Source organism: Eschrichtius robustus, chromosome 1 (assembly GCF_028021215.1).
Source record: "Eschrichtius robustus isolate mEscRob2 chromosome 1, mEscRob2.pri, whole genome shotgun sequence".
Lineage (NCBI taxonomy): Eukaryota > Metazoa > Chordata > Mammalia > Artiodactyla > Eschrichtiidae > Eschrichtius > Eschrichtius robustus.
Window position 1 is genome coordinate 44,680,811 of NC_090824.1, and position 18,762 is coordinate 44,699,572.

Genomic DNA, 18,762 nt, shown 5'->3' on the forward strand with positions numbered 1-18,762 from the left:
CATAAGGGAATACCCATAAGGTTAACAGCTGATTGTTCAGCAGAAACTCTGCAAGCCAGAAGGGAGTGGCAGGACATACTTAAAGTGAGGAAGGAGAAAAACCTACAACCAAGATTACTCTACCCAGCAAGGACCTCATTCAGATTTGACGGAGAAATTAAGACTTTTACAGACAAGCAAAAGCTAAGAGAATTCAGCACCACCAAACCAGCTTTACAACAAATGCTAAAGGAACTTCTCTAGGCAGGAAACACAAGAGAAGGAAAAGGCCTATAATAATAAACCCAAAACAATTAAGAAAATGGTAATAGTAACATATATATCAATAATTACCTTAAATGTAAATGGATTAAATGCTCCAACCAAAAGACATAGATTGGCTGAATGGATACAAAAACAAGACCCGTATATATGCTGTCTACAAGAGATGCACTTCAGACCTAGGGACACATACAGACTGAAAGTGAGGGGATGGAAAAAGATATTCCATGCAAATGGAAATCAAAAGAAAGCTGGAGTAGCAATTCTCATATCAGACAAAATAGACTTTAAAATAAAGACTTTTATAAGAGACAAACAAGGACACTACATAATGATCAAGGGATCAATCCAAGAAGAAGATATAACAATTGTAAATATTTATACATCCAACATAGGAGCACCTCAATACATAAGACAAATATTAACAGCCATAAAAGGGGAAATCGACAGTAACACAATCATAGTAGGAGATTTTAACACCCCACTTTTACCAATGGACAGATCATCCAAAATGAAAATAAATAAGGAAACACAAGCTTTAAATGATACATTAAACAAGATGGACTTAACTGATATTTATAAGACATTCCATCCAAAAACAACAGAATACACATTCTTCTCAAGTGCTCATGGAACATTCTCCAGGATAGATCATATCTTGGGTCACAAATCAAGCCTTGGTAAATTTAAGAAAATTGAAATCGTACCAAGTATCTTTTCCAACCACAACGCTATGAGACTAGATATCAATTACAGGAAAAAAATCTGTAAGAAATACAAACACATGGAGGCTAAACAACACACTACTTAATAACCAAGAGATCACTGAAGAAATCAAAGAGGAAATCAAAAAATACCTAGAAACAAATGACAATGAAAACACGACGACCGAAAACCTATGGGATGCAGCAAAAGCAGTTCTAAGAGGGAAGTTTATAGCAATACAAGCCTCTCTTAAGAAACAAGAAACATCTCAAATAAACAACCTAACCTTACACCTAAAGCAATGAGAGAAAGAAGAACAAAAGAACCCCAAAGTTAGCAGAAGGAAAGAAATCTTAAAGATCAGATCAGAAATAAATGAAAAAGAAATGAAGGAAACGATAGCAAAGATCAATGAAACTAAAAGCTGGTTCTTTGAGAAGATAAACAAAAGTGATAAACCATTAGCCAGACTTATCAAGAAAAAAAGGGAGAAGACTCAAATCAATAGAATTAGAAATGAAAAAGGAGAAGTAACAACTGGCACTGCAGAAATACAAACGATCATGAGAGATTACTACAAGCAACTATATGCCAATAAAATGGACAACCTGGAAGAAATGGGCAAATTCTTAGAAATGCACAAACTTCTGAGACTGAACCAGGAAGAAATAGAAAATATGAACAGACCAATCACAAGCACTGAAATTGAAACTGTGATTAAAAGTCTTCCAACAAACAAAAGCCCAGGACCAGATGGCTTCACAGGTGAATTCTATCAAACATTTAGAGAAGAGCTAACACCTATCCTTCTCAAACTCTTCCAAAATATGGCAGAGGGAGGAACACTCCCAAACTCATTCTATGAGGCCACCATCACCCTGATACCAAAACCAGACAAAGATGTCACAAAGAAAGAAAACTACAGGCCAATATCGCTGATGAACATAGATGCAAAAATCCTCAACAAAATACTAGCAAACAGAATCCAACAGCATATTAAAAGAATCATACACTATGATCAAGCGGGGTTTATCCCACGAATGAAAGGATTCTTCAATATACGCAAATCAATCAATGTGATACACCACATTAACAAACTGAAGGAGAAAAACCATATGATCCTCTCAATAATGCAGAGAAAGCTTTCGACAAAATTCAACACCCATTTATGATAAAAACCCTCCAGAAAGTAGGCATAGAGGGAACTTTCCTCAACATAATAAAGGCCATATATGACAAACCCACAGCCAACATCGTCCTCAGTGGTGAAAAACTGAAACCATCCACTAAGATCAGGAACAAGACAAGGTTGCCTACTCTCACCACTATTACTCAACATAGTTTTGGAAGTTTTAGCCACAGCAATCAGAGAAGAAAAAGAAATAAAAGGAATCCAAATCGGAAATGAGGAAGTAAAGCTGTCACTGTTTGCAGATGACATGATACTATGCATAGAGAATCCTAAAGATGCTACCAGAAAACTACTAGAACTAATCAATGAATTTGCTAAAGTAGCAGGATACAAAATTAATGCACAGAAATCTCTTGCATTCCTATACACTAATGATGAAAAATCTGAAAGTGAAATTAAGAAAACACTCCCATTTACCACTGCAACAAAAAGAATAAAATATCTAGGAAGAAGCCTAGCTAAGGAGACAAAAGACCTGTATGCAGAAAATTATAAGACACTGATGAAAGAAATTAAAGATGATACAAATAGATGGAGACATATACCGTGTTCTTGGATTGGAAGAATCAACATTGTGAAACTGACTCTACTACTCAAAGCAATCTACAGACTCAATGCAATCCCTATCAAACTACCACTGGCATTTTTCACAGAACTAGAACAAAAAATTTCACAATTTGTATGGAAACACAAAAGACCCTGAATAGCCAAAGCAATCTTGAGAAAGAAAAATGGAGCTGGAGGAATCAGGCTCCTGGACTTCAGACTATACTACAAAGCTACAGTAATCAAGATAGTAGGGTACTGACACAGAAACAGAAATATAGATCAATGGAAGAGGACAGAAAGCCCAGAGATAAACCCACGCACATATGATCACCTTATCTTTGATAAAGGAGGCAAGAATATACAGTGGAGAAAAGACAGCCTCTTCAATAAGTGGTGCTGGGAAAACTGGACAGGTACATGTAAAAGAATGAAATTAGAACACTTCCTAACACCATACACAAAAATAAACTCAAAATGGATTAAAGACCTAAATGTAAGGCCAGACACCATCAAACTCTCAGAGGAAAACATAGGCAGAACACTCTATGACATAAATCACAGCAAGATCCTTTTTGACCCACCTCCTAGAGAAATGGAAATAAAAATAAAAACAAGCAAATGGGACCTAATGAAACTTAAAACCGTTTGCCCAGCAAAGGAAACCATAAACAAGATGAAAAGACAACCCTCTGAATGGGAGAAAATATTTGCAAATGAAGCAACTGACAAAGGATTAATCTCCAAAATTTTAAAGCAGCTCATGCAGCTCAATATTAAAAAAACAAACAACCCAATCCAAAAATGGGCAGAAGACCTAAATAGACATTTCTCCAAAGAGGATATACAGATTGCCAAGAAACACATGAAAGAATGCTCAACATCATTAATCATTAGAGAAACGCAAATCAAAACTACAATGAGATATCATCTCACACCAGTCAGAATGGCCATCATCAAAAAATCTACAAACAATAAATGCTGGAGAGGGTGTGGAGAAAAGGGAACCCTCTTGCACTGTTGGTGGGAATGTAAATTGATACAGCCACTATGGAGAACAGTATGGAGGTTCCTTAAAAAACTAAAAATAGAACTACCATACGACCCAGCAATCCCACTACTGGGCATATACCCTGAGAAAACCATAATTCAAAAAGAGTCATGTACCAAAATGTTCATTGCAGCTCTATTTACAATAGCCAGGACATGGAAGCAACCAAAGTGTCCATCAACAGATGAATGGATAAAGAAGATGTGGCACATATATACAATGGAATATTAGTCAGCCATAAAAAGGAACGAAACAGTTATTTGTAGTGAGGTGGATGGACCTAGAGACTCTCATACAGAGTGAAGTAAGTCAGAAAGAGAAAAACAAATATGATATGCTAACACATATATATGGAATCTAAAAAAAAAAAAAAAAATGGTCACGAAGAACCTAGGGGCAAGTCAGGAATAAAGGTGCAGACCTACTAGAGAATGGACTTGAGGATACGGGGAGGGGGAAGGGTAGGCTGCGACAAAGTGAGAGATTGGCATGGACATATATACACTACCAAACATAAAATGGATAGCTAGCGGGAAGCAGCCGCATAGCACAGGGAGATCAGCTCGGTGCTTTGTGACCACCTAGAGGGGTGGGATAGGGAGGGTGGGAGGGAGAGAGATGCAAGAGGGAAGAGATATGGGAACATATGTATTTGTATAACTGATTCACTTTGTTATAAAGCAGAAACTAGCACACCATTGTAAAGCAATTATACTCCAATAAAGATGTTAAAAAGAAAAAAAAAAAGCTATAGCAATTTAAAAATCTGAGGATAATGATAAACAGATGATTCTTTGCAAGAACAGAAGGCTCCAGCTTCACAATGAACGTGCAGTGGAGATATGCCACCGCTGTCTCTAAGAGACAGGCTGGACAGACAGACAGTGAGTGCTGCAAAAATAGACCCCACTAAAGCCTAGAAAATTAGCGTGAACTAATGAGTTCACACTGAAATTTGTACTATTAGTTTTTACCACTTCTCACAGTTACTATTACATTATTCACTGATGATAAGGAAGAGTTTTAATATCTTGTCAACCAGTAGAACCATCGCAGTGCGAACAGCTTAAGAGCAGTCATGGTTGTAACAACCACATTAAATAGCCCCAGTTTTTTTCTGAACTGTCACTCCTAGACCACTGATATTTTCCATTCTGAAATAATGCCAACTGGAACAAAGCGATATTCAATTACTTTTTTAAAGTAAAAATACCCAAAAAAGGAGATTTCCATAAAGCACAATCTAAGAAGGGAAAACCATGATGAAGAGTTTTCCACAGTAATGTTGCTAAATTTAAACCACGTTACCAGCAAAATATTTACTCATCAGGCACCATCACCATCCCCACCACAACCATCTACTGTTTACAGGTTAAATAAGAGCAAAATCGTTGCCCCACATCATTAAAAAGTAAATGAACAAGCATAAATGGACTTAAATTCTCAGTCATATTCTGCCACTCCCTCTGCTAAACACTCTTCAATGTTTCCCCTTGGAAAAAAATCCAAATTCTCCAACCAGGACCCCGAGAGCTCTAGACCTCCCTGCTCGCCTGGCTAACTCCTCTTTACCCTTCAGCTCGCAGCTCACAGGCCACTTCCTCAGAGATCCTCCCCCATCCACCCAGACTAAACTCTGTGCCTCCTCTTCTCATAGCGCCTTATTCTTTTTCCGCACCATGCTTTTCAAAATATTCAGATAAATGTGTATCCATGTGATTACTTATTGTTTGCCTACTCACGAGACGATTAGCTCCACGCGGACATGTTTTGGTCCCTGTAGTATATCCAATACCTAGCATGATGGCTGGCCACAGAAAAGGACTAGATAAATATACGTGGATGAATAAATTGCTAAATGCCCTATATCTGTGTAATAGACCTGCTAAAAGTAAAACAGGGCTTCAGGTTTTTCTTTTAACACCTTATATAACAGGAGAAATATCTTTGAGTATTACTATTTCAAGAGCAAATATGTACACAAATGAAGATTACACAAATCGTGATTACACAAATAGCAATTACACAACAGTGGCACATACTTGCCACCCTCATCTGACTTAGCTTGGACACGGGGACGCATGGAAGACTAAGAGGGCCCATTTCCCAGCTGCCACTGCCATCAGCAAAGAGGTCTCCCTGGTCTACCCCCAGACTGTGGCGCAGAAGGAATGACTGGGGCAGAGGGAAAAAAAGCATAGTCAAAGGCCAAGCACTCCAATTCTAACAGTGGTAACCACCCCACCCTTCCAGAGCTCACTTGCACAACTCCAGTCAAAGATGACCCTTTCATTACCAATGCTGCAGAATCACAAATTTCACAGGAAAGCACTGCTGGTTCCGGTCAAACAGCCTTTGCCAAGTACTACCACACACCCTGGCCTTCTGATGGGAAATAGGGTGAGAGAGAAGGAAGATGAGAAAAACAATCCGGCAGGGCCTGGGAAGGGCCCAGAGCTAGGGACGCACAAAGAAGGGTGAGAAAGGGAATCTGGGGCGAAGTTAACACATAACTGGAAGAGCCAAGTGGGCTAACAACCGTGGCAAGTAAGGACAGGCTAAAGGGCTGGATGCTCTGATGAAATCTGATAAGGAGAGTATATGTGTACACGAGTGGAGTGAACTAGAGGTTATGGTGACTTACAAGTGGCAATGGGCTATAAGGTCCACTATATCTGTGGGAAATGTGGAACAGAAGTGACAGTCCTTGAAACTGAAAGAGTTACAGCACTATGCACCATGGATGCTCATGTTCCGTTGAATACAGCCTGGGGAGTCACAGAGACTAAGCTGGGGACGGAGTCACCGAAACACGCAGAAGGGTGATCTACAGGTCAGTGAGGGCAGGAGGGGCAGGGGAAAAGACAGCTTAGATGAATAATGTAGGGTTACAGAAGAAGAGACTGAAATGGAAACAAAATGAAATCATTTCTAATGCCATGAACTGGAAAAGATGGAAAAAGAACATATTAGTGAAAAACCAGGATTCAGTTAAGGTGAGGTAGTAGAAGGAGCATTTGAAGAAAAGGTTAAATACCTAAGAGACTTTGTCTAGGGGGCCAGCAGAGCAGGTGGCAGCAGGAGCGGCAGGGCAACACGGTCCGGGGATGGGAGTTTGAGGCGGAACAGGAGGAGGGAGGGATTTGTGACTAAGGTGCTAGGTTCAGGTAGGATGACATACTATGCACAAGGCCCCCAACATACAGGTACCAAGATAAATAAGAGAAAGGCGATATGGGGCAGGTGATCAGCTCACAATAAATATGTCTGGTCCATTCATCTCCCTTGGACATGGTTGACTGACCCTGTATGGGCCTATCAGATTCTCTTTCCTGAAAATTAAAAACCTTTCAAAGTGATTGAAGGTAGTTGGAGCCACTTTATAACACCCTGGAAAGAATATTTATGTTAACTCCTGTGCATACTCTGGTTCTCTTCTCTCACAAAACCTGTTTACTCAAATTTTCCCCTGATTCTGAGAGCTGTGCCTACCCTAACCTTTAATAATGTCTCCATGTTTGCTTTGTTTGTTTTAGCCAGAATCATTTCTGTTGCTTATAACCAAAGTATCTTTCCTGATTTAACATGGCTTCTGCCATAGCTAACTCATTTTATAAATGAGGAAACTGAGGCCCTGAGAATGTGTGTTTTTTTTGTTTTTTTTTTTTTTTTTTTTACAGGCTATAAGACCAAAACCTGGGACTTCCCTGGTGCGCAGTGGTTAAGAATCCGCCTGCCAGTGCAGGGGACACGGGTTCGAGCCCTGGTCCGGGAAGATCCCACGTGCCACGGAGCAACTAAGCCTGTGCACCACAACTACTGAGCCTGCACTCCAGAGCCTGTGCTCTGCAACAAGAGAAGCCACCGCAATGAGAAGCCCACACATCGCAATGAAGAGTAGCCCTCGCTCGCCACAACTACAGAAAGCCCGTGCGCAGCAATGAAGACCCAACGCAGCCAAAAATAAACAAATTTATTTTTAAAAAAAGACCAAGGGCTTCCCTGGTGGCTCAGTGGTTGAGAATCTGCCTGCCAATGCAGGGGACACGGGTTCGAGCCCTGGTCTGGGAAGATCCCACATGCCGCGGAGCAACTGGGCCCGTGAGCCACAACTACTGAGCCTGCATGTCTGGAGCCTGTGCTCTGCAACAAGAGAGGCCACGACAGTGAGAGGCCCACGCACCGCGATGAAGAGTGGCCCCCGCTCGCCGCAATCAGAGAAAGCCCTCGCACAGAAACGAAGAACCAACACAGCCAAAAATATAATTAATTAATTTAAAAGAAAAGAAAAAAGACCAAAACCCAATTGTCCCTACTATACTACTCTCAGCGATTTTTTTTTCAACAGATTTAGACAAACAGCTTCCAAAAGACTTATAATCCAAATAACGTCAGATAAAATCTAGGTATAAAGGTAAAATAGAAAAAGCTAAAACTGGAGCAGATGGAGGTGGCTAATGAGTATGGAAGAGCCACGATCTTCTAATAGTAGCTATTGGAAGATATATTTCATATTCTATTGTAACATGAAGACTGTGTAACGGAAGAGTTCTATAAATTTTTAAAAAATATCTGAAGCCATTGTATTAATATAAAATTTGGATTAAAAAAAAAAGTAAATGTAAAAAGGTACAGAGCCAGAGAAAGGAAAGATAAATATCAACATATAGACAAAATTATAAAGACCGCGTCTATAATATCAGAATATTTCTGGCATCATCACGTGCTTAAAAACATTTGTCTTGGTATCCTTCCCCTCCAAATATTTTTGGACTATAAAACATTTCTCATACTTCCTTGACCTTCCAAGATTCTGTTGCCATTTCACTTCCTCCTTTTCTCAGAATCTTTGTAAGGCTGATTTTTTGTTTACCCTATCAAGTGTCCTTTCCTTCCTAAAACTCACTTTATTTCCCTTTTTCTAGCCTAAAACTTGGCCACTATGTATTATTCTTTCCTGTTTCCCTGGTGTTTGATATTTTCTCATCTAACCATTCCCTCCCTAATACAAGACAATCTGAATTGGCACATTCTCACAAACTTTTTCTGTGGCACTGCTTCAGAAAGAACAACAGGAACTTTTTATAAAAACGTTAACAAAGGTGATCTGTTGCTAAGACTGAGTAGAAATACCACATATGCTTCCATGAAGCTGTTCATTTCTCTTTGAACCATGGGTTTTCAGTAAGAAATGGGAAGCAAGTGTCTCTTATTTATTCCACATGGTCCAAACCTATTATGATAAATAAACATGTAGAGCCAGTGCTCCATATGAAATACCTCAGGTAAATACAATTATTTTATAAAAAGGAAACTATATTACACATTAAGTAATGTATTTAATTAAAAGATAATCTAATAGACTATATCAGCCAGAATGGAAATTCAGGGTTCTCCTCCACTTATATATCAAAAAACAAATGAAATAATCATTGAAAAACGAACATTTTATATACTTCAAACTTACAAGAGGAAATATGTATCATAGACTTCTTATAGCACTTAGGTCTGTTTACTTCCAATCTTTCTAATAATTACACAAATTCAATTCCATGTACATGTAGATTATGTGAAAACACCCACTCCTTAAGTAACAGAAGGAAAACAGCAAATCTTAGTGAGGTTTATATCAAAATTTAACATAAAAACTCTCTTCAGGATAAAGAACATCATTTATCTTTCAACCATAACTATTCTAAATTGATAATATGCTGATTCCACTATATCCTAAATCAGTGGTTCATTATGGGGTGAGGACTGGGGGACAGAAGGGAGGGGTGGGGTGGGAGGGGAGGGGCGGGCAGGGGAGGGGAGGGTGGAGGGGAGGGCGGGGGAGGGTGGGGGAGGGGAGGGTGGGGGAGGGTGGGGGAGGGGAGGGTGGGGGAGGGTGGGGGAGGGGAGGGAACATGTGGCAAGCTCTGGAGCTACTTTTGGTTGTGTCGATGGTGGTGGCAGTTGGGGGTGGGGGCGTTGAGGTGCTACTGGCATCTAGTGGGCAGAGGCCAGGGATGCTGCGAAACATACAATGCACAGGACAGCCCTTCACAACAAAGATTATCCAGCTCAAATGGTTGAGAAACTGTCCCACAGAGAAATGAGACCGAAAGGGAAGAGCGGCTCATCAGGAGTAACCGTGAGTCACCGCCGGCCCTCTCCGTTCCAAGGAGCCCCTACCTTGGATGCCTGCGGCGTGGATATCACATGGACCGTGCTGGGTTTGACTCCGTTAGCCTTCGGCCGCTTGTAGAGAGCAAATCTGCTTTTCCTCCGGCCTCTGTCTCCATTAGGTAAAGCACCATTGTACCTATAAAGAGAGATGAGAGGGTTCATTTATCCGTAGATTTTAAAGGCCTTAAGAATAAAAGTTCGATGGGCTAAGGGAAAAGACAGGAATGCTCACAAAGACTTGCCCACTAACCGCCCCACAAAAGGGACACAAAACAGACTGTTCACAGACTTCGGCTATAATGAAATTCAAATCACTTCCAGAAACTTAATTTAAGAGTGATGTACCAAGTAATTACAGGTTTCCTATTCTATAAAGTCAGACTCTTCAAATCTTTTCAGAAGAGACCGAGTATAAATAAGCAAATGAGAATTCTGCAGAGGCCTTACTAGTGCTGGCTCAACTCAGCAAGCGCCGTCCTAATGGGCCCCGGAGAAACACTCAAGAAATATTTTTAAATGAACTAGTTAGAAACTAGCATTCTAATTAAACCTCATCTCTCACTCGCAAATCATGTTAATGTCTTTAGGATCTTTATTTGTAAGACCAAATTTAGTTACTTGCGTTCTTAAAAGTTCGGAATTCTCTACCTTCATTCCCATTGCCATTTGAACCCTATACTGTCAGGTTAGCAAAAACTAGCCTGCAAAATTAAACATGAAGTATGACTCTACAAGAAGGTTGACCATTAAAAAGCCCAAAGGTAAAAAAGATGACCTTTAGTCCACAAACTAACAAATATCTCTAAAAGTCACCTGGAAAACATTACTGTCCTTAAGCAGATTTCCTGAATTAATACCTTAAGCCGGTACCAGTGTTTAAAAGAAATGCAGGATTGCAGGAGGGTTTCCGTTTTCACCTGTATTTTCTAACTCTGGATTAAGGGTCCCTGTACGTTCTGACCGCTTCTCATGTTGCCACACTGCCATGTCTATTTCTCCAACTCCCTCTTGGCAGAAGTTCTTTTCAAGAAGAGAACCGAAAGAAGGAAGGGAATTGTTTCAAATTTGTGTGGATAAACATGACAGCTCCAAGGCTCCCGCCCAGCACCAAAGTCAGGGACAGTGCATGTGGTGTGGTGGCTCCACCCTCTCCTGGAAGTCTTGCCTTTGCCACTTGTCCGTCAATCCCAGAGATCACGGTGGCCAGTATGGCAAAGGGGACACAAGGCCCACTGAGAACAGCCAAAGTCGGAACAAGGGGTTTGTGGTGTTTGTTTTATTACAATTCAGTAGCTACAGTATGACAATGGATTTAAATTATCACCAGAAATTATTCCTGCTGTGTTTTTAATGTCTCCATTTCCATCACAAAGCAACGTCAGCAACAAGAAAACGTCTCTAGAACACAAAAATAATTTGTTTCGAGTCTTATTCCTCTCCTTTTTCTGAGACAAGATCAGAATAATGTGCATTGTTTTCTTAAACATATCTGTGATCACTACTACAAAGAACATATCCATGAGTAAACAACCATGATAAACTCACTTTGTCTTAATATATTTCCGCATCACTTAAACCAAGATGAGCATCCTGTATTAAGAGAAACATATGTGAATCAATTAAAGGCAGGGCTCTAAACAATTCAGAGGGACATTTTCACCACTGTGGCCTAGAGGCAATTGGTACAAGATCTGGCAAGGTTCCTTGTGCCCCTCACACTTGCCCAGCTCTCCGCTGCATCTTTCTCTCAACTATATACTGCTGGTCAAGGATATCGAACCTAGTAAGAGCACGGCAGATGCTTTTGAAGAGATCTGCTCACCATGCCATCCCTTCTCAGAAATCCAGCCCTGAACTCCCTAAGGCTCGGAGCCCCGGCATCATGTCTGAATGAAAAGGCCAGGCCAGCATGCCCCCCACCACCCTGGAGCTGAATAGCTGGAGGCAGACATCCGGCCCAAGCTGGCCAATGACATTCTCATCCCGGAAAACGCAAAGCCGGACGAGAGACAACCCGCCCGCCAGTCTGCGTGGGTGGCCAGAGCTGCAAACTGGAAGCATGGGAGCTGTGGGGATGCCACAGTCTGTTCCGTGATGAAGCAGCAGAGAAGTGAGGAGTGAAGCAGCTGAACAGAGACAAGCAACAAAGAGATGGAAAGAGGGTCCTTAAGGGCTTCTATTGGCCCAGATGTACTCTGACCCTTGTCGGTGAAATTCTTTTTAGTTTCAGCTAACTCAGGCTGGTTTCTGCTACTTGCAACCCCAAGCCATATCTAATATAAAGGTGAAAACACAAAAACCAGAAATGTCAACCTTAACATATGCAAAAACATTTTCATTTCAACTGCCTGAGCAGAGATGCACAGATATTGCAGGTTAAGCAAATATGCCAGTCCACTTAATATGCCTGCTTACTTAATACATCTACATGACACCCAGTGAAAAATCGTGCTGGACATAATTAAGAGTGGAGAAAACAGTGTCACGATGAGAACAGTTTCGAATCAGGTTAAGCTACATGGTCATCCGTTCGATATTTATAATGCCAAGTACTAGAGCTGCAACGATGAATATCAACCACCCCGTGTTCAGAGCTCTCCACTTAAAAGCAGAGAAAGACATAAAAACAAGCGCGATAAAACACTTGTGCAACAAGATGCACTAGTCATTCAAAGCACGTGGGAAGAGCCATACCGGAAGCCCTCACAGAGGAGACAGTGTGAACTTTCTTGAAATCTGAACAAGATGACTAAATGGGGAATGCAGGGCAATCGTATGTACAAAGGCAAGGAGTGATTCAGTACTGTGGGAGCGTAGAGTTCAAGAGGAGAGACGCAGAGGGCTAGGAGGGTAAAAGGTGGGCAGGGTCCAGATTACAACCCCCTGGTACTCCATGACAAGGGGCATGGCCTTTTACCCTAAGAAGAATGGGAGTTGGTAAGATATAAGAAAAGGATTAACATGGTTGCGTATAAAGTAATCACGAGGGCAGCACCATGCAAGATGCACATCCGCATTACAGTCAGGATGATTGGATGGGAGAAGTATCCTAACCTGAGGAGGAACATAGTGGGTGGCCCTCAGAAAGACAGGTCCATGTCCCAGAACCTGTGACGGTGACCTTACTTGGAAAAAGAGTCTCTGCAGACGTAGTTAGGGATCTGGAGATGAGATCATCCTGGATTGCTGGGGGCCCTAAATCCAGTGACCAATGTCTTTAGGAGACACACACGGGGAAAGAGAGGAGACGACCGGGTGAAGATGGAGGCAGAGACTGGAGTTAGACGATCACAGGCCAAGGAACGCCTGGAGCCACCACAAGCGGGAAGAGGCAAAGGAGTACCCTCCCCCAAGGCCTTCAGAAGCAGCACGGCCTTGCAGACACCTTGATTCCAAGACGTGAGGCCTCCAGAACCGTGGGAGAACAAATTCTGCTGAGAGTTGTTTTCAATGCTAGACGAGCATGAGAATTACCAGGGAAGCTTCATAAAAATATGCGTGCCTAAGTCTCAAGAGATGCTGATTCAGTAGCTCTGGGACAGAACTTTTAAAAGTTCCACAGGTGATGCTTACTTGCAGCTACAGTTGAGGACCCTGGTTTTAAAGGCAAAAAATCAATAGTATTTGGTGACCTATGATGTGGCCGCACCAAGTGAGGGACAGAGAAAGGGACTATCACACAGGCTCCTGGCCAAGGCCAAGGCGATGGCATTATTAGAAATAGGAATTACAGGGACATCCAGGGGAAGACATGTATGAGGCAAGACAAGTTATAAACTTGGGTGCCTGCACCATACAGGTGTGGAAGTTAAAATCATGAGAGCAAATGAGATTACTCAAGAAAATGTACAGAATAAAGTAAAGAAGGCAAGGACAGACCCTGGGAAAGATGATCATTTAAGGAAATAAACCGTAATTCACAGAACTATTTGTCAAAAAAGTGACTTTCAACATATGTAAATTTTAAACAAAATAAATACCTTTTATATCTTCAAAAAAATAAAGAAATAAACCCTTCTTAGTCATAGGCAGAAGGACCAGGACCAGTAGAAAGTTGTATTACCAAAGATAGGAGAAGAGAGAATTTTAACAGTGTTTAATCAGTTAAGAGGCCAGTCAGAAATGCGCAAGTATGATTTGGAAAAGAACACATCATTGGTGACGTCACCCATCTTCAGAGCAAACCAGCAATGCAAAAACAAGCAAAGCCCTCCAGCGCCAAGCCTCACTGTGAGCCTACTCTCTCCTTCCCATCTTCTCACAGCCAAGAACCTCAAAAGAGGGCTCCACACCCACCGTCCGTCCCACTTCCCTACCTGTCGACTCTTCAGCCCACTATTGTTTGCCTCCAAATCTAAAGGTACATTTGCTCATAAAGGCAAAAAAGTATTATTCTACGAAAGAGGGTCAGAATGCTGTCTGGCCCGGCAAGCTTTTCAGCCAGCAAGTTTGTAGAAATAAGATTTCCAAGTGCTGCGGGCATACCCGTCTCAGCTGCTAAACAAGGGTATTCTGATTCAAACCCACAAGTTGCCTTTCAAGCTTCAAATTTAAAAAAAAATTCTGGAGACTAAAAAAATCCACTTATTTAGTAAATGTGTGATGAAAATGTAGCTCTTCATATATGCAGGGCAAATAGCTGGTAAAGGTATTTGGAAGCTTCAGAAGACAATGAAAAACCCTTGTAAGAAACCTCACAAGGTAAGAAATGGTTTTTCTTGGTTTAAAATTCAGAGTTCACACATTAATTCTTTTTAATAGCATTTGCTGTGCATTTACTATGTGCCAAGAAACCTTGTGAGGGAGGCTCCTCGTGGGCAGATAAGAGGCTTGAATGACTGGAACACGCATAAGTTGCACAGCTGGGAAGGGGCAGATAGGACTCAAATCTACATCTGGTTTTGTCTGACTCCATAGTTCACACTCTTTCCAGTAGCCAACACTGACAAGTTTTAAATTCAAGGCGTTTCCTGGCAAACACCACAAAGATACATTCTTGAGAAGATGCCTGCCACCTAAAAAATGCATTTGTCAAAAAGAATTTTCTATAGGAAATAACAGCAAGAGAGGGCGTGCCAGGGGCTCCCAGCCACACTTCGGAGGAGCAGCACCTGTGTGGGCTACAGAAGTGGAGGCGTTGTCAGCATCAAACGGCCACATTCCAGAGACAGCCCAGCTTCCCATTACAGACTGAAGGCTCTGCCCTCCCTCGAAAGCAAGGTCTCTGTCACCTGCACATATAAATCACAAGCAACTACTGTAGCTAAGACAGACTGTACACTGCAGATGAACAGGCTGGGGACACTAGAGACAAGAGATGTGAAGGGCATTGGAGTCTGATAAACCCCTGTACCGTGGCCCCCCGGTCTCGAGGAGTGCACATCAATTCACCACGATAGTGAACGCACTAACGCACTGCTGCAACCGTGCATAAGAAGATGCACGTAAACCAGTAAGTGCCTGACACTGGCTTTACATCATTACAGCCCGAACTCCTCATTATTTAAGCTATCAGATGCATCTGGACTTGCACTGTCCGACTGAACTCCATACATAAAGCCCAGGGACAGAACAATATCTATTTTCCTGTGCCTAACAAATGCTGCATATTGTATGGTTTCATAAAATAAATAGTAGACTTTCATTTCCAGCCAGAGAACTAACTATGGCAGCACCATTAGAGTCTACTCCCTCTGGGGATAACCTGCTGCAGCTTTTTAAACATCAATTCGTTCAGAAAATCTTCCTGGGCTTGGCCTCCAAATGAAAATTCTCAATGCCCCATTTCTGGTTGGAAATGGTCTCTGCTCCAAGTAGCTACTTCAGAGCTACTGAATATGAAAATATATTTATATATAAAATATGTAGATGTATATATTCATTCAGGATAGCATCAGGCGAAGTACATGGGGTGAGCCAGGCCCACGGCTGCGGGCTGAGGGGCTAAGGATATGAGACATCCTGTCTCTTAACAGACTCAGGTGGAGAAGACAGATCAGGTGACAGATAGTTATAAAACAATACTGATAAGTGCTAATGAAAGTGAGTTAGAAAACACAATGGAAAAAAAAATCAGAACAGTAACTTTTGGATTACTTCAGGACACAGTGATAAGTCTTGGCATGCCCTACATGTGTGATTCAAGTCATGGAACCTTATTAATAGTCTTCTTCACCAACCCTGTGTGACACCACCAATCTTCCATTTATCTCACACCATTTGGACTGGATGCTCTTTGAGGAGTTTCCTATTTCTTTGTGTACCCTCCCTTCACCTCTACGTGGTACCTTAAAACCAAGGAGGGGATCGATGAAACAGTCACCACATTAATACGGAAATAATAATAGTGGTATAAGGGACCAAGAGAGGAATTCTAGCTCCAACTCTTTTCCTAGCTGGTGCTGTGAACTTACCTAAGATGGGACTGTTTCCTCAGGTACAAAGATAGCAACAGAGAATAACAATTTCAATTTTAAAAAGAGATTCCTAAACCTCTTTCAAACATTTCAATTTGATATGGACAGAGAAGGCATTTCATCCAACTCAAATACCAGGATCCTGCCTAAGAAGGGTGAAGGCTGTGGCTGCTATTTTAACAACTGGCTTTGATCTGCTGCTACACTTCCAAAGACCCCTCAAATCTTTATGGCAGTTGAGGTGTGGCAGTTACAGCTACAGGTTGCCTTTTCCTTATCTTGAGGTTTTTTAGCTTTCCCAGACCAAAATATTTCCCAAGGCAAAATATTAAAACGTTCTATCAGGAACGCAGTACTGCTCCCACACGCAGATTTTCAGCCGTTCTTCCAGGATTTATACACCCACATACTCTCATCTAGCCCCGCTACAGCAAAAGGTACAGCATGAAGGCCAGAGGGAGACCCCATCCTGGCTCTGCGTCCCATCCCATATTCGCACAAGTCTCTGAACATCTCAGAACCTCACTCTCCCTCCCCATAAAGTAGGAAGAAGGCCTAACATTCTACCACTTGGATTCTGGAGCAGCGTGGTGGTGGGAGATGAGGGCAAAGCTATCCGGAAAGGCCCTGACCCCAGCCTCATCAGCACCGCATCTCCAATGACCACGGCAGGGACTCTGTTCTCTCCTGCATTCATTCAACTCCTGTGACTCTGAAGGCCACACTTCCCTACTTGCTTCTTCCTCCAACAAGCCCATACGAAAGAAAAGAGCATGAAAAGCAAATCCAGCCCACCTAAGACACAGAGGAACTGTTTATGAAAAGAAAAATATTTCTTATCTAATACTTAGCCGTCTGGTTCTTTGAGGTCATTCTCCTCCCTTTTTCACCTCAAATTGGTACTGTCACTAAAAAACACAAGATAAAATTTTTTTACTGTATTGAATCTCTGATTTTTGAGCACTGCTGGGAAGCCAACAGTAGAGCATTTTTACTGAACACTGGAAGGTACGCAAAACGTCAGGAATAGAAAAGGCTATTTATGTTACTCTCAAAACATTGACGACTAACGTCTTTTATTCTGCCGTTGGCGCCAACAGTCCAAAATATCTCTGATTAAATACATATTAATATAATATTAGTCATTTATGTCAAAGAATCTTTTTTACCCTACGGATGAAAAATATTTTTCAAGTATTACCCTGCAGTAATTTTTGATTCCTAAAAGAGAAAATAGTACACAAAGGGAAAAAGCCAAAGTATAGCAAGAAATGAATTTGATATAGTACAAGATTTGTACAATTCAAGAATCAGGTAAAGACATCATTTTATCTTATTCTTGAATTAGTACCATCTTTTTGTTGGGCGGGGGGTGGTCTGAATCATAGCTCTGCCATTAGTAGCTATGTGTTTTACCTGTTCTTTAAATCGAAGTATAGTTATTTTACAATGTTGTGTTAGTTTCAGATGTACAGCAAAGTGATTCAGTTACACACACATACACACACACACCTGTTCTTTTTCAGATTCTTTTCCATTACAGGTTATTATAAAATATTCAATATAGTTCCCAGTAGGTCTTTGTTGTTTATTTTATATATAGTAGTGTGTATCTGTTAATCCCAAACTCCTAAGTTATCTCCCCCCCAATTCCAAACCATAACCATAAGTTTGTTTTCTATGTCTGTGAGTCTATTTCTGTTTTGTAAATAAGTTCGTTTGTATCATTTTTTTAGATTCCACATATAAGTAATATCATATGATACTTATCTTTCTGTCTGACTTACTTAATATGATAATCTCTAGAATTAGTACCACTTTACACTCCACACTGCTAAAATAGTTCACCAATTAATAATTTTGAAAACCAAATTAAATCCCACACATTCCTTTTTTAATCACTCCAACATTTGCTTATTTTAGCCTCTCATCACCTAAATTAGGACAGGTATATAAATTGTACGTGGCAGACTGAAATACTGGTCACAGTTCTTCACTCCTCCCTGAAGACACGCCCTTTGACACGACTTTATACCTCCAGTTAACTTCCTTGCCCTGGACTTTGGGTTGGACCATGTGACTTGCTTTAGCCAATGGGATTTTTTTTTAAAGTCCTACAGGATGAGTATACTTTTTTTTTTTTTAATTTATTTTTTTGGCTGTGTTGTGTCTTCTTTGCTGCACACGGGCTTTCTCTAGTTGCGGCAAGCGGGGGCTACTCTTCATTGAGGCACGCGGGCTTCTCATTGCAGTGGCTTCTCTTGTTTCGGAGCACAGGCTCTAGGCGCACGGGCTTCAGTAGTTGTGGCTTGCGGGCTCTAGAGCACAGGCTCAGTAGTTGTGGCGTACGGGCTTAGCTGCTCCGCGGCATGTGGGATCTTGCCGGACCAGGGATCGAACCCGTGTCCCCTGCATTGGCAGGC

The 18,762-nt window shown here is 41.4% G+C and overlaps 1 protein-coding gene across 1 annotated transcript in view; it reads right to left on the reverse strand.

Annotated features, from left to right (window-relative positions):
- The window catches only part of PELI2 (pellino E3 ubiquitin protein ligase family member 2), a 204,296-nt gene that overhangs the window by 142,114 nt on the left and 43,420 nt on the right, over positions 1-18,762 (reverse strand). The window contains exon 2 of the mRNA XM_068526526.1: positions 9,930-10,059. Within this exon, the coding sequence (XP_068382627.1) occupies positions 9,930-10,059 (130 nt within the window). The remainder of the gene's footprint in view (positions 1-9,929; positions 10,060-18,762) is intronic.